Consider the following 16,368-nt stretch of genomic DNA (forward strand, 5'->3'; position numbering starts at 1 on the left):
CAAAATGTTTTGACAACGTTTATTCTTTTCTTGTAGATGCACGAAAAATTTCTGGAACTGATGCACTGAAAAAAATGAGGAAGACTATTGAGACACATGTATCCTCAAATAGGAACATGTATGAGGACGCAAAAAAGACCATGATGAAGAAGATGAATATATTGATGGTTTGTCAAATTATAACATATAATGAGACCAAGTAGTGTTTTTTCTGTATTTGAGTGCTTTGGCTCAGTCTGAACATTCTCTAAACCAGGGCTAGGCAACTCCAGGCCTCAAGGGCCGGTTTCCTGCAGGTTTTAGATATCACTCTGGGTCAACACAGCTAAATCAAATGATTAGTTCGTTACCAGGCCTCTGGAGAACTTCAGGACATGTTGAGGAGGTAATGTAGCGATTTAAATCAGCTGTGTTGGATCAAGGACACATCCAAAACCTACATGACACCGGCCTTTGAAGCCTGGAAGTTGCCCACCCCTGCTCTCTAAACATTAGTGAGGCTGCTGTTAATATTTTTATTTTTCAGCATTACAAAGATTTAGTCTGCTACGATGGGTTGAACTGAAGAGTTTGAAGTATAAACTGGCCACAAGCACTCTAAACAAACATCTACCCATTAATTTAGATGTTTCAGGTGTTTCTAAACCTCAATATTTGACTTTGAAAAAAGTAATAAAAGCTCTGATGTTTAATTAGACGATCATCTGTAAGGAACTGGAGGAAACCATGGACCACTCCATTAAACACTCACTCAAGGCATCAGCTTTGAGTGAGAGTCTCCCAGGTAAAGAAAATATAGGCTATGAAAGTAAATCATGTATGTTGAACAATGCCAAAGCATGTTTTATTTATTTTTTGTTTTTCAGATGTTTCAGAGCATCTTGAAACTGTGCAGCAACATTACAGTGAAGTTAAGCGCAGTCAAGAGGGAGAAATGACATCACAGTAACCAGGTAAATATTTAAATGTTATTTCATGTCACAGAATTATTATTATTAAACGTTTTGTGCTAAATTACTTTAATACTTCCTGTGAATTCTCAAAGAGAGGGGTGAAATCTGATGACGATCCTAAGCACCTAAATATACATTAACTTTTGTCATAATTTAAAGATCCGAAATAGCCATTTTAAATTACATATGTCCATTTAAGCTGTCCACTTGTATTTTCATCATCTCAGCTAAAAAAAAAAAAAAACAGCTGGTTCTTATCTAACATTGTGCCAGGTAATGTTATGCACCGGTGCCCTAAAAATCCTCATTTCTCTCTGATAAAATGTTTGATTATATTCTTACATTGGATGAGAGTTTTTTCATTAAGTGTTAAAGTGTGACACCATAATGTTAGATTTACTTCAAAAGAAGTTTACTAGCAGCTGCTAAACAACTGCTAACAGTGGTGAAAACAGCAGCACTACCAACATAAACGTTCAGGACATGCTCAAAAACTTCCCTGAAAATTCTCCACAGTCTTTGGACAGAAGTGACTTATTGACTCATATCAGACTGACAGCTGAGGTAAACATGCTGAATTAATTATTGCTGAGCACAGACAAAGTATTTGAATAATATCACCACTTATAATTTGTGTTATTTTACCCTTTTTACATCCGAGTCACCTCAAACATGTTAAAATAAAGTGTTTCAAAAAATGATTTTCTACGCAAACAGTAACAGAAACAACAGATATTAAGATTTTCTATTCTAGGCTGAGGAGCTTTCAAGACATCTTAAAGCTAGCTGTAAGCACTGGCAATTTTACTGTTTGCCTGAGCAGCTGAGTGTTAAAAATCTCTGTGCTTATTATTACTGGATGTTTCAGATTTGCTCCACACAGTAACAGCAGAAACCTGATGACCCACTCAACATCTCTGAGGGAACACTGACCAAAAGCATGAGGTCTCTGGATATCACCACAGACATTTTTGTCAAGTTGTGTTGCCTGCTGTCTTTGAATGTTGTGTTTGACTTTTTATGAATTTGGTGAAATTAGATTTTTCAGTCTTCACTGAGAGAAGGTCCTGGGTTTGAATCCAGTTTGAGGCCTTTCTGTGTGGACTTTGCATGTTCTTCCTGTGTCTGTGTGGGTGCTCTCTGTGTACTCCAACTTCTTCACACAGGCCAAAAACATGCATGGGGCTTAGGTTAATGGGTGTTATTAGTTTTGTATTTTGTCATTCATTTTTATTTTTCATTTCTGTTTAGTTTCAAGACTTACAATTTCAATTTATTGTTTAATGTTTGAAAATGTTTAGTTTTAGTTGGTTTTTATTACTGTTACGTTCTGATTTTATCTACTGTTTTTTTCTTTTAATCAATTTTAAGTCATGCTTTTTTATTGTTTTTTAATGTCTCTGTAAAGCACTTTGAATCACCTTGTTGTTGAATTGTGCTATATAAATAAACTTGCCTTGCCTTACTGTTAATTTTTTTAAATTATTGTTGTATTTAGTGGAAATATCAGAAACAAAATTTAGGAAAACCAGTGGAAACAATAGAAATGTTTCACTTTTTGAAAACAGTTGACCCATTTGTCTTGTAGATGTCCAGTGTCTCAAACATGTCCATCAATACCATGTCAGGCACATTGTAATAACATTTTTACCAAACTAACAAATACTGAAACTAAGGCTATTTCCTCTATACACTGATTTGTATTTCAAATGAGGTCATTTAATCATTTCTGTTGTTTATTGTTTTTATTTTGTTTAACTAAAATATTCATATCTAGTCTTAGTTTGTACTTTAGTTTTAGTTGAGTGTAATAACCTTAGCAACCTGTTCAGGGTGTACTCTGCCTCTCGCTTGACAACTGGGAAAGACTCCAGCAACCCCGAATTGGATAAGCAGAAGAAAATGGATGGATGAAGATTTTTAAGCATGAATTCCTCCCAGGGTTTTTAAGGTTTTTAAGGGCAGCACTCTGTGCAAATATGTTTTGATGTCTATTTTCTTCATTTTGTTGTATTTGTTCATTATTTGTAAACCCTAGTTATAGAGAAAATTATACAGCGGTAGAACTACAATGTTACAGATTTTAATTTTAGTGCTTTAAACCACAGGAATACTGTGGTTTAAAGAGATTCTTTCCAGTTTTAAGGATTCAATTTAAGTAAATTTGAAAATTTATTTTCGTGATGTATTTGTCAGTTTTATTCTTAAACTTCTATAGCACATGTCTTATGTATACCATTTTACTTACATTTCTAACATAAATATTAATTTACTGTAATACAATGGTTTCTTTGGTTGTCATAAGTAATAAAGCAGCAGCAAAAATGTCTCACCTTCTACTTTAGTTATTATAGCTTATTGTTTTCTGTTGTTTCTATTCTGTATTGATTCTATAGTTGTAAGATGGAAACATGGTTTTTCAAACCCTGTTCTTGTGTTTTTTTTTTCTGACCCTACAACTAAGCTACCTGCCAAAAAGCACTTTGCAGTATCACAGTAGCTTGTAACAAAGAGCAAAATTATCTATGAACTGTAAAGACTGAACCACAAACCATTTATCAACCAGAAGTCAAATGATTGTGGATCCTGCTTCATCAAAAAGGGTTCTTTTCTAAGTGGCCTTACAGGTCAAATACAATCCTCCAGTCACATTTCTTATCAGCATCTCTTATCATGCAGGTAGGGCATTAACAGGGAGAGGGGGGCACAAAGAAATACTTTCTTATTCTCATTTAAAATGTCTAGCTTTTAATAAATAATTATCTGAGTCTTACAACAAACGATTGATAGATTGATACATATATACCATCAGAACAGTGTACATCACTGTCACAACAGTGTTTGTTTTCATTCAAAGGCTTTATGATTTTTCCTATAATGGTGGGCCGGTCTCTAGTCAAAATGCCCAGGACGATTTTTTGTCCCAGTCCAGCTCTGTATGCAGCTCATCTGCAGTCTGGTGTTGTCTACATCTTCCTATTCAGAAGGCAGAATTTCCGAGTTCTGAGTACAATCAAAAGCACCACGACTGCAGTTTTTGTGTTGGATGTAAAAAGCGCACATGACGCTGTGACGTAGGCTAGAATCATGGTGGCGTTCAATGACGGTCCAGGCGTGGGATTTCTCTCGTGGAAATATGCACATTATTTTTTTTCCTTTCTATTGGTAGGTGGCACAGTGCACTTGTGGCAAGTAAGCAAGCTAGAAGACTGGCACTCTCTCTGGGTATCCAGTTACGGAAGCAGCAGATTAATTTTGAGTAAAACCAAAGTTACTTTCCCTAGTAACTAGTTACTTTGAAAGTAACGAGTAACTTGAAGTAACTGAGTTACTTTTGATGGAAGTAACTAGTAATGTAACTAAGTTACTAATTTAAAGTAACTTACCCAACACTGCCCCCCACCCTTCCCCGAATCCAATGACTCCCATCCAATGTGGACAGCGGCTCAGCTTCGGATGCACGATCGCTGCGTCCCAGATGCAGCTGTGCACATTGGCCTATTCCCCGCCTGTTGCTTGTCTTGTTTGTCATGGTGTTAAGGTGGGAAAATATCCAGGCTTCTTTTGTGCTATGGAATTTTTGTTTTCTTCTCATACTGATTCCCTTTTGGGGACCAGTGTGAGCAGAGTTTTTTTTTTTTCTCTTCGACTGCCCTTTTGTGTTATACATTTCACTGTTTTTCCTTTATGCCACCTAGTCTGACCTGTCTCCTCAATGTGATGTTTGTGTATTGTATTTACGGTCAGCAAGGTCCAATTTTCAATACAGGCAACTGCAAGTGACAAAGATTCATTCATGATTCAGTAGTAAACTAAAACTATCCAAGTTATGACCAACAAAGACTGATATTTTTAGGAAGTTTTGGTGACTTAGCTACATTTTTTTTCCTGTTTCTGGTATTTACCCATTCTTGGGGGAAACATTTTCACTTTAACTGGCACAAAAAGGAAGGTGTGGATCAATTCAATTCAGTTCAATTTTATTTATATAGCGCCAAATCACAACAGCAGTCGCCTCAAGGCACTTTATATCATTATTTATTAGATCAAAACAACATACAGTAAACAATTAGTGGAACAAGTGTATAAAACTGAAATATATAGTGATAATTGATTGGATAATCACTACCATAATTATAACTCTCTTTTAAGCTCTCTTTTTAAAACATGCTTAAAAATTTTTTCATGGCTGAATCAATTAACTATATTTAAAATCTTGTTCAACAGGAAAAAGATCAGTGATTTGGAGATAGAAAAGAGGGAGCTGGTTGGTGTCTTTGGTAAAACTGGGGCTGGAAAGAGCTCTTTGATAAATGCCATCATCAAAGAGAAGAATCTTTTACCCTCAGGAAGCATCGATGCCTGCACCTCAGTCATGATCAAAGTGGAAGCTAACACACGTAGCTTAAAGTATGAGGCAGAAATTGAGTTCATCACAAAGGAGGTAAAATGAGTAATCAAAGGTTGATTTGTTCTTGAAGCTAAATCATGTGTTACACTGCAGTTCTTGGGGTTTAAGGCTGGGTACATACCTCAATAAATGGCATGTCATCTATTTTTGTAGGAGTGGAAAGAAGAGTTGTGGTCATTTCATCAGTTTCTTGACAATAATAAAAATCAGGACAAGGAAGACGATGTTTATCATGATGCTGTTGAAAAGCTGTCAGCACTGTATGGAGAAGACTGGAGAAAGTCCTTTGAAAACCTCATGGATCGCAAATATTTCAAAGAAATTCCAGAATTTCTCCAATCCAGGTGAAAGATTTTGACATGTGAATCAGTAAGACAAACTCATATTACTACTATAACAGACAGCCATGATAGTCTACACACTGGGGATGCTGTGAAATGCACACAGGTGAAACTAGGACAACCTGGACACAAAAGGGAACTGACCAAATTAACAAAAGAGTTTTGGAAACATAACTCACTTCTGAAAACAGAATGCAGCATAGATTCAAAAGTCTAGAAAACACAAAACACTGAAAACAGATCCAGTGATCCCAACGAAACAGATCTTACTGAGATCCTATAATCACATTTAGATGATCACATATCCCGAAAAAAAAATCTGTTCTTGTAATAACTGTGGTTAATAAGACCCAAGACTGGTCCAGGTCCATTATGTAGAGCAGTGTTTCCCAACCACTCTGAGAAATGATCAGGTGTGCTGTGGAACTACCTGCTCTAATTAAATGGGTTACCAACTGCTAGTAAAAATGAAGAAGTCATGCTGTGAGTGAGACGACGCAGCACGTAATAACAATAGATAAATATTTAAAAAAGAAAAAGTAGTAAATCTGACCTGGTTCCTGGAGAAAATTCTGACCCAGATGAAGCCCCTAGCATGAGTAGTGGTCAGAAGAAAGCTAAAAAGGTATACTGGAGACAAACCGAGCCAATTCCGCTATACCTGGTGCGCGGAAAAATTATCAATATGTTTTTTTTCTTTTTTTGTTTGGTGGTGTGCTGTGTGATTTTTCTAATATGAAATATGTGCCGTGGCTCCAAAAGGTTGGGAAACACTGATGTAGAGCACGATTTATTTATCTTTTTAAATCGCAGTAAGAACCTTTACCTCTTCACACAACAGTGATCAGGTCCCTGTTTTAACCTACTCTTACCCTTTTTAAATAGCTCTGTAGAAATTCACTGCTGAGCAAAGTCAGCAAAGATTGAATCAAAGTGGCCACAAACTTTAGTAAATGAGTGTCTGACAGTCAGTTGTGTCAGCAATAGGGATGGGTATCGTTTAGGTTTTATCCGATACCAGTACTAAACCGGTACTTTTGAAATGGTGCCAGTGCTTAAGTGGTGCTCAAACCGGTGCTTAAAGAATGGAGAACACAAAATTAGTCCAAAAACCTCTCATGTTCAGCTGTTTTTTTTTTGTAAAAAGATATCAATGTTAGCCTTTTCTGCAGATATAGGGGATTTATGGCATCACTCTTGGCTGGAAGCAGTGCTTAAACAATGGAAAAAACACAAACTTTGTCCAAAAACCTCTCATGTTTAGCTGTTTTCCACTTTTTCTTTGGTCATTTTAGCCTTGAAGCCGTGAAGGGAGTATCTGCCATCAAACAAGAAGACAAACAAGAAGACAGCCGACTGTGTTTGCTAGTTCACCTTACATGCATTAATGTAATAACGTGGTTAGCCTACTCAACGTAAATTACACACGAACAACATTAAGCTACTCACGCAGAGAAGAACGGCTGCTGCTGCCATCATCATCCGTCATCATTTCTGCTACGCTGACAGGGCTAGGGGCCAGGACTCTACTCTTCGAGTTTTTGGGGGATGTTGCTAACTCCGGGTCAGATAACAGGCACCCCACCCGCAGTAGATTTGCACAGTGTGAGGTCTCGCAGCAAGCTATCAAATACGGCGCATTTCTCTGCTTTTACAAAATGCTATACGTCGCCAGGTGTTTCATCAGATTCGAGGTGTTACCTCCTTTGACATAATGGCACCGGATACTGGTACCCATCCCTAGTCAGCAATGGCATAAAGTGATGTAAAACCCTGACAGTCAGAACATGGCAAGTTATCTGCTGTAGTTATCCCTTGTAAATAAGGGAGCAGTCTAAAGTGGCTTATTAATGTCCCAAAGTCGTGGACAACTGCAAAATACACAGATCAAGTAGTTTCTGCCAATAGTAATACTAACTGTTTGAGACCAAGAGTGTACTTAGTGTAATTTTAAATAGAGAATAAAAACTTTTAAATTAGGCACTTTCTTGAAACTATCAAATGGTTGATTGTTCTAAAAAGGATTTCACATGACCTGAATTTTTATGTCACTGACTTTTGATGTTTTTTGTAAAGCACTTGCACTGATGATTATAATTAAACTGCACTGCTTTTATTATTTATTGCAGGCTAATGAACTCTCTGCAAAATGTGTCAAGTACACAAGAAGTGAGTCAAAACAAGGAGAAGGTAATGAAGGAAAAAAGTGGTTTTGGCCACTAGTGAAGTGTGTGACTGTCAGGGTGCCAACCAATCCTTTTCTCCAGCATGTCACACTTGTGGACCTTCCTGGAAATGGTGACTGTAACAAGAGCAGAGATCAGATGTGGAAAGGGGTAATTCACATTTACTGCTCTTTGCTTATACTGTGTTGTCTGTAAACAGTCATCTTTCAATGAAGCACTGAGACGTGTTTTTCTCCTTTCAGATAGTTGGAGATTGTTCTACTGTGTGGATTGTGACTGAAATTAATCGAGCAGCATCAGAGAAAGCAGCCTGGGGGATCCTGGAAAGTGTCAGTAGTCTGATTGGAAATGGTGGCGAATGTAGGCAAATTCATTTTATCTGCACCAAGTCTGATCTTCTTGATGATTCAGATGATCTGTAAGTAATTTTTGAATGCTGATCAAGTACACGGTGTTTTCATGTAAGATCAATCCAGGCAAGAATGAAACACAGAGTTGAGCCAGTTTTTTTTGTAATACAGAACATTTGGGTCAAAGGGAGTCTCAGAGGCAGATACAATTTTATAAAGTTTTGTGAGGATGGTGGACTGAGTAAAAAACTGAGAGGGAGTGGAACAGCGGAGAGTGGGAAAGGCAGTGGAATTATTTTGTTCTAGAGGGACAGCAAGAGAGAAGAGGGTGAGCAATAACAGGAGAGCAGGAGAAAAAAGAGTCTGTAGTGAACAGGTAAGTATTTTGGTGTGAGGCTCTGAAAACTCAGGTTTGCAAGTAGGAGTATGAGAGGATATTAACCAGACCAGATATTTAAGACTAGAAAGCAACAAACTGGAGGACAACCACCATCAGGCAGAGAAACATTGCCACAGCCAGTGTTTAAATACAATCTACATGTTAACAATGAGTTGCAGGTTTGCAAAAGTCAGGCAAAGCTCTGCTTGGCCAGAAAGGGAGATTCCCATTCCCCATTCCATTTTCACCTAAAGGCCAAGAATAAAACAAAACCACCCAGCCTGCCCGAGATTAATGATGGTGATGATAATATTGATGATGGTAACAGTACATATTTGCACATTTCTTTTAGTTCATCAGCTGATATCCATGATCGAATAGTTAAAAGAAACATTCAAGCCAAGGATGGAGTAAGGAAGGAATTCAACAAGCGAAGCAAGATTAATGTGAGTTTTATAGGCTGAGAGAAAATAATACAGACTCTCCACAGTTGTAAGGATGCTTTAAAATTAAATCACATTTTCCCCCAGAAACACTTCACTGATGACAGTTTCAAAGTGTTCACAGTGAGCTCCAAAGAGTTCCTAAAAGGAAAGCATCTAAGTCCAGAAGAAACTGGTAGGTGAAGTCTCGATGCACACATTGTTTTAGTTTGCTCTGACTGAAAGAGGAATTATGTAATTTGAATTAAAGCGTGTAATGTCAAACTGTGGCACTGAAATTTCTTCTCAACAGAAATAACCAAACTTAAAGGATTGTTGCAAGATCTGAATGACTGTCACTCAGAGATAGTAAACTATGTGAGTGGAGCTTATGGGATTCTGTCTTTGATTGAAGGTGTCAGGCGCAGAAAAGAGGTGAGGTCAAGTTATCTATGAGGAACTATATTTTACTGACAAATTTAAAACGTCAAATGTTTCCATAACTCTGACACATAACAAAATTTTAGTCATCAAGATTTCTTGACAGGCACTGAGTGACAACATTTCAAAATCATGAATTTTTTTAAAAAGTGTTGTATCCATGTTATTACTGCTTTAATAAAAAAATAAATATACTGTTTTAATTTCAGGGTGTTGGAGAAGAAGATGATGTATGTAAAGTCCTTGAGAAAAACATGACAGAACAACTTGATCAAGTGAAAAAAGCAGTTGAAAAAGCGATCAAGGATTTTGAACAATGTCTTACAGAAGGGGTTAAAAATTCCAAAACCTCTGATGAAAAACTGAAATCATGTGTTTAGAAATGTTTTCCTGATTTGTTTCAGAAACAGCCTAGTTTTTTCAAGACACTAGAGGCTGTGGTTAGGAAAGACGGCATGCACAAAACAAAAAAAGGGGAACACATAAATCTCAACACAGTATTAGCTTCATGCTTGACTGACAGCATTGATGAAAAATTCAGAAAGACCTTCCCGTAAGAATAAACAAATATTAAACTGTACACTATACTTAAAATGATTAAAACAAACTTGTCAATACTGCCATCATGAAACATTTTTTTCAGAAATAATGTTAAAGGCGGATCTTTCAATGGAGTCATCAGTAGATTTTCACTTAACACAAATTCACTGATTCAAAAATACCAAGATGTCAAACTGCAGCTGATATTTCTCCAGACAGAGGTACAAGATGAAACAATCCAGTTTGTCAGTTCATTATAGCAGAACTGACCTATTCACTCTTCAAATACTAATTCTGTTTATTAACTCATCTATGTTTGTGTTAGGATGCCTGGGTCGTTGACCCAGGATTTTGGGGTTTATTATATTATTTATAATTTCTAGTCTTTGGGTTTTTGTTAGAGTTATGTCTTATGGTTTGTCTCTGTGTAATCCTTAGTTGCTGTCTCCCCTGTCCGCTATATCCCCGTATCCAGTCAGTGTCTGTGTCTGCCCTGGTCCCACGTCTCTGTTCCCTCTGTTGCAGTGCTTGCCTGTGAGTCTGTGTCTTTAAGTTCAGTCTGTGTTAGGTTTCCTGTTTTACTTTGGAGGTGCGTGTCTTATGTTAATGTGTCTGGCTTTGCTTCCTTGTCTCGTTAGTTCTGATTTCTCCCAGCTGTGCCCTCCTTCTGTGTCTCATTCCCCTCGTTACTTCCCAGTGTACTTAAACCGTGTTTCTTTGAGTCAGTGTCGCGTCGTCCCCCATGCTGTGTGGATCTCCCTGTGTTTCCCGTGAGTTTATGTTGTTTCCCAGTTTAGTTTAGTTTAGTTTAGTTTGCTTTGCTTTGTATGCTTGTTTCCCCGTGCCAGCAAATAAAGCTGAGTATTTTGAGTTCATCCCTTGAGTCTGAGTGTGCACTTTGGGTCCACCACTCCTCGTTGCCAGCCTGCCACACAGCCAACCTTAACAGTTTGATGCTTTTAAGGAGGATAAAATTAAGGCAAAACTCAACAAAATAATCCTAAAGGGGAAGAAAATCATCTACAACAGTCTAACAGAGACAATTGAGAAAAACATGAAAAAGTGCTATGAAGGTAAGAAGATGGTCAACTTGTCACTATAATAAATCACAATTGTACATAAAAAAATGTTTTGACAAAGTTTATTCTTTTCTTGTAGATGCACAAAAAATTTCAGGAAAAGATGGACTGAAAAAAATGAGGAAGACTATTGAGACACATGTATCCTTAAATAGGAACATGTATGAGGACGCAAAAAAGACCATGATGACGAAGATGAATATATTGATGGTTTGTCAAATTATAACATATAATGAGACCAAGTAGTGTTTTTCTATATTTGAGTGTCTCCAAAAGTTGATTCTGTTCATCTGGACATAGCGTTTTGTGGGAGAAACGTTTCGTCACAGCTGACTGCAGGTTTCCCCAAATCTTATAAACAGTACATTTGCATAATGACTGAAACCAGCCAACTGAAGGAACAATGGGCTGGGAGGTCCTCGTCAGGCCAGGACTCTGCAGTCTATTTACACCTACAGGCCACTGGACACTCTTTCAATGATGAGGATGTACACATACTGGACAGGGAAGAACGCTGGTTTGAGCGCGGAGTCAAGGAGGCCATTTATGTGAATAGGGAAAGACCATCTCTGAATCGAGGAGGGGGCATAAGGGTACATCTTTCACCATCTTACAATGCTGTGATTGCACCCATTCCCCAACTCTCTGTGAATGGTACTCATGGCCATTGATCAGTGGTCATGAGAATTTGCATAATTATGATTAAGGAACTGACCTCCCAGCCCATTGTTCCTTCAGGGGGCTGGTTTCAGTCATTATGCAAATGTAGGTTTATAAGATTTGGGGAAACCTGCAGTCAGCTGAGACTGAAGAAGTCACTTGGATGAGTGACAAAACGTTTCTCCCACAAAACGCTACATCCAGATGAACAGAATCAACTTTTGGAGATTTACTTTCCTGGATGATTGAGAATGCATCAAGACCTATAACTGAGTGCTTTTGCTTAGTCTGAACATTCTCTAAACATTAGTGAGGCTGCTGTTAATATTTTTATTTTTCAGCATTACAAAGATTTTGTCTGCAATGATGAGTTGAACTGAAGAGCTTAAAGCATAAACTGGCCACAAGAACTCTAAACAAACACCCACCCATTAATTTAGATGTTTCAGTTATTTTAAACCTCAATATTTGACTCTGTGAAAAGTAATAAAAGTTCTGATGTTTAATTAGATCGTCTGCAAGGAAATGAAGGAAACCATGGTCCACTCCATTAAACTCTCACTCAAGGCATCAGCTTTGAGTGAGAGTCTTCCAGGTAAAGAAAATATAGGCTATGAAAGTAAATCATGTATGTTGAACAATGCCAAATACATGTTTTTAATTATCTGTTTGTTTGCTTTTCAGATGTTTCAGAGCATCTTGAAACTGTGCAGCAACATTACAATGAAGGTAAGGGCAGTCAAGAGGGAGACATAACATCATAGTAAAAAGGTAAATATATAAATGTTATTTCATGTTACTTTAACAGTTCCTGTGAATTCTCAAAGGAAAAAGGGTAAAATCTGACAACAATCCTAAGCACCTAAATATACAGTAACTTTTAATTTTTTAGTGTTTAGTGTCAGTAATAAGTTTTTCATAATTTAAAGATCAGAAATGGCCATTTTAAATTAAATATGGCCGTTTGAGCTGTCCCTTTGTATTTTCATCAGCTAGAAAGAACCCAGCTGGTTCTTATCTAACATTGTACCAGGTAATGTTATGCAGTGTTAAAGTATGACACCACAATGTTAGAGCTACATTAAAAGAAGTTTACAAAAAGCTGCTAAACAACTGCTAACAGTGGTGACACCAGAAGCACTACCGACATAAAAGTTCAGAACATGCTCAAAAACTTCCCTGAATATTGTCCACAGTCTTTGGACAGAAGTGACTTATTGACTCATATCAGACTGACAGCTGAGGTAAACAGGCTGAATTTGTTATTGCAAAGCACAGAACAAGTATTTGAATAATATCACCACTTATAATTTGTGTTATTTTACCCTTTTTGTATCCGAGTCACCTCAAACATGTTAAAATAAAGTGTTTCCATAAATGATTTTCTACACAAACAGTAACAGAAACAACAGATATTAAGATTTTCTATTCTAAGGTGGGGAGGCTTCAAGACATTTTAAAGCAAATTTTAAGTACTGACACTTGTACTGTTTGCCTGAGCAGCTGGCAACCTTTGTTGTGATTTGGCGCTATATAAATTGAATTGAATTGAGTGCTAAAACTCTCTGTGCTTATTATTACTGGATGTTTCAGATTTGTTCCAAACAGTAACAGCAGAAACCTGATGACCCACTCAACATCTCTGAGGGAACACTGACCATGAGGTCTCTGGATATCACCACAGACATTTTTGTCAAGTTGTGTTGTCTGCTGTCTTTGAATGTTGTGTTTGACTTTTAATGAATTTAATGAAATTAGATTTTTTAGTGCATGTGGGTTAGGTTAAGTGGTGATTTTGAATATAGATGTGCATCTGAGCAATAATAGTGTTTCTCTGTTAGCCGTGCAACAAAGTTATTATAGTTTTGTATTTTGTTTTATTTTTATTTATTTGTATTAAGTTTTATTTTATTTATTTGTGACTTTTTGTTTTTATTTCAGTTTAGTTTTAGTAAGTTTCAAGATTGTTTTTGTTTCAATTTTTATTGTTTGAAAATATTTAGTTTTAGTTCAGTTTTATTACTTTTATACTTTTAAAAAAAAAATTATTGTTGTATTTAGTGCAAATGTCAGAGGCAAAACTGAGGAAAACCATTACAGGTGTTACAATAGAAACGTTTCACTTTTTTTTTAAAACAGTTGAACCACTTGTCTTGTAGATGTCCAGTGTCTCAAACACATCCATAAATACCATGTCAGGCACATTGTAATAACATTTTTACCAAACTAACAAATACTGAAACTAAGGCTATTTTCTCTAGAAACTGATTTGTATTTCAAATTAGTTCATTAATTCATTTCTGTTGTTTTTTGTTTTTATTTAACTAAAATATTCATATTTAGTTTTAGTTTTTACTTTAGTTTTATTTGAGTGGAATAACCTTAGCAACCTGTTCAGGGTGTACTCTGCCTCTCGCCTGACAACTGGGAAAGACTCCAGCAACCCTGGATTGGATAAGCAGAAGAAAATGAATGGATGGAGACTTTTAAGTATTAATTCCTCGCAGGGGTATTAAGGTTTTAATTGTGAGGGTCTAAACCAAATGGCCAGCACTCTGTCCAAAAATGTTTTCGTCTCCCCCCCTTGTCATATTTATTCATTATTTGTAGACCCTAGTTATACAGAAAATTAGATACAGCGGTAGAACTACAATATTACAGATTTTAATTTTAGTGCCTTAAACCACAGGAATACTGTGATATTCAGACTCTTTTCAGGTTTAAGGATTCAATTTATGTTTTTCTTTCAATAGCAGATTTTCTTTCCCTTGTAGTAAATTTGAATATTACAATTTAATGTCTTTGGTCATGATTCATTTATATTCATGATGCATTTGTCAGTTTTATTTTTGAGACCTTTATAGCACATGACTTATGTATACCATGTTCTTACATTTCTAACATAAATATTATTTACTGTAATACAATGGTTTAATTTGGTTGTCACATGAGTAATAAAGCAGCAGCAAAACAATAAGTCTCTGTTTCTGCTTTAGCTATTATATCATATTGTTTTCTGTTGTTTCTATTCTGTATTGATTCTATGCTGTAAGATGGAAACATGATTTTTCAAACCCTGATCTTGTTTTTTCTGACACTAAAAATAAGCTACCTGCCAAAATATTTTGCAGCACCACAGTAGTTTGTAACATACAACAAAATTAACTATGAATTGTAAAGACTGAACCACAAACCATTTATCAGCCAGAAGTCGAATGATTGTGGATCCTGCTTCCTCTGAAGGTGTTCTTGTCTGGGTGGCCTTATAGGTCATCTACAATCCTCCAGTTACATCTCTTATCAGCAGCTCTCTTCTATAATCTGTGTACCTGGTAACTAACTGGGTTAAAGTTTAGTGGCCTGGAAAATAGGGCCCAAGGATCTGTTAACTTTTATACCCAAAGTAACCTTTTATAACCCTTTGTGTGATATTAAAATATTACAGGCATCATCGACCTGGGTCTGAGCGACCCAGGGTCCATGAGCAGTTGGGGTCTCATTTTATATATTTTTCTGCACTGTGCTGCCTTTCCCATGTTCATGCTTGTGTGTGTATAGGGAGGTGTATCTGTGTGCGTGTGTAGCTGTGACAGGCACCTTCAGGCTTGGTGGGTGTGGCCCTGCCAGGTTGCTGGCCACACCTGAAGATCATCACACACACCTGGAGCTGATCAAGCCTCGTTGGGCAGCTACTTAACAGTGTGGCTGAGTGCTCCTTGATGCGGGATTGTTGTGTGAGACTCCATGTCAGTTTCCTAGAGTTACAAGTTCAGTGTGTATATGCCCGCCGTTATAAAGTGTCCTGACGGCTGCCTCTATTATTTTTCCCCCAGGAGGAGCGTGGAATGGTAGAGAGCAGCAAGCATGGAGAGTGCAGAGGCACGGGAGCGGAGAACACTAACACGGACATTTTGGGAGAAGACACTGCACGGGAGTCGACGAATGTATTGTTATGTAACATTCTCTTCACTGTAAATAAACACACTGCTTTCATCGCATCTTACCAAGTGTGGTAAGAGGAAGAAGGGGGGAAGATGGGCATCACATCCTGTTGTTTCTTTCGCATGTGAATACACTTTCCTTCATATACTTCATATATTCTATTAATTACACATGAATCTTCTGCATTTACCAATCACAACACACTTAATATAACTTCTTTCTTAATCATACACGATAAACTCAGAGATTCTCGCATCTCTCTGACTTCCACAGTCTCACGCACACAGAGAAACACAAGGATGAGCAGCGTAGTCAAAAACACTCCCGCAATCTGGGTGAAAAAGTCAGGTATGAAAATAATTTCATTACTCAAACTGCACTTTCTGTTTCATCATATTGATTAAATTTAAACTTGATTAACCATTAGCAAAATAACATCAAAGTAAACTCAGACAGACAGAAAATAGTGGCAATTTCTATTTTTATTAATACTTTTGAGGATTAAAGATGGTATTAATAATTTTTTTTTTTAAAGTGTTCATCACCCAACATTGTGTCACTCTGTTAAAAAGTAAAACAAAAAAGAAAAACAAAACACTTGCTCTGAGGCAGGTTGTTACCTGTCTGCCAGCCACTCCCTGCCACACCTCCTCTTCCTGCTTTT

The 16,368-nt window shown here is 37.0% G+C and overlaps 1 protein-coding gene across 7 annotated transcripts in view; it reads left to right on the forward strand.

The window, feature by feature from the left end:
• LOC116313182 (nuclear GTPase SLIP-GC-like) overlaps positions 1–13,981 on the forward strand; it is a 29,134-nt gene extending 15,153 nt beyond the window's left edge. For 5 of the 7 annotated variants that reach the window (XM_039611689.1, XM_031730793.2, XM_039611690.1 and 2 more), the window contains 4 exons: positions 37–167; positions 697–784; positions 867–953; positions 1,822–3,292. In XM_039611689.1, the coding sequence (XP_039467623.1) occupies positions 37–167; positions 697–784; positions 867–949 (302 nt within the window). In that variant the 3' untranslated portion in view covers positions 950–953; positions 1,822–3,292. Of the gene's footprint in view, positions 1–36; positions 168–696; positions 785–866; positions 954–1,821; positions 3,293–12,446; positions 12,534–13,355 lie in introns of those variants that run through there. The other 2 variants (XM_039611691.1, XM_039611692.1) reach the window with 2 other exon arrangements.
• The last annotated feature ends 2,387 nt before the right edge of the window (positions 13,982–16,368 follow it).

This window comes from Oreochromis aureus, linkage group 4, assembly GCF_013358895.1.
Source record: "Oreochromis aureus strain Israel breed Guangdong linkage group 4, ZZ_aureus, whole genome shotgun sequence".
In the NCBI taxonomy this organism is placed as follows: domain Eukaryota; kingdom Metazoa; phylum Chordata; class Actinopteri; order Cichliformes; family Cichlidae; genus Oreochromis; species Oreochromis aureus.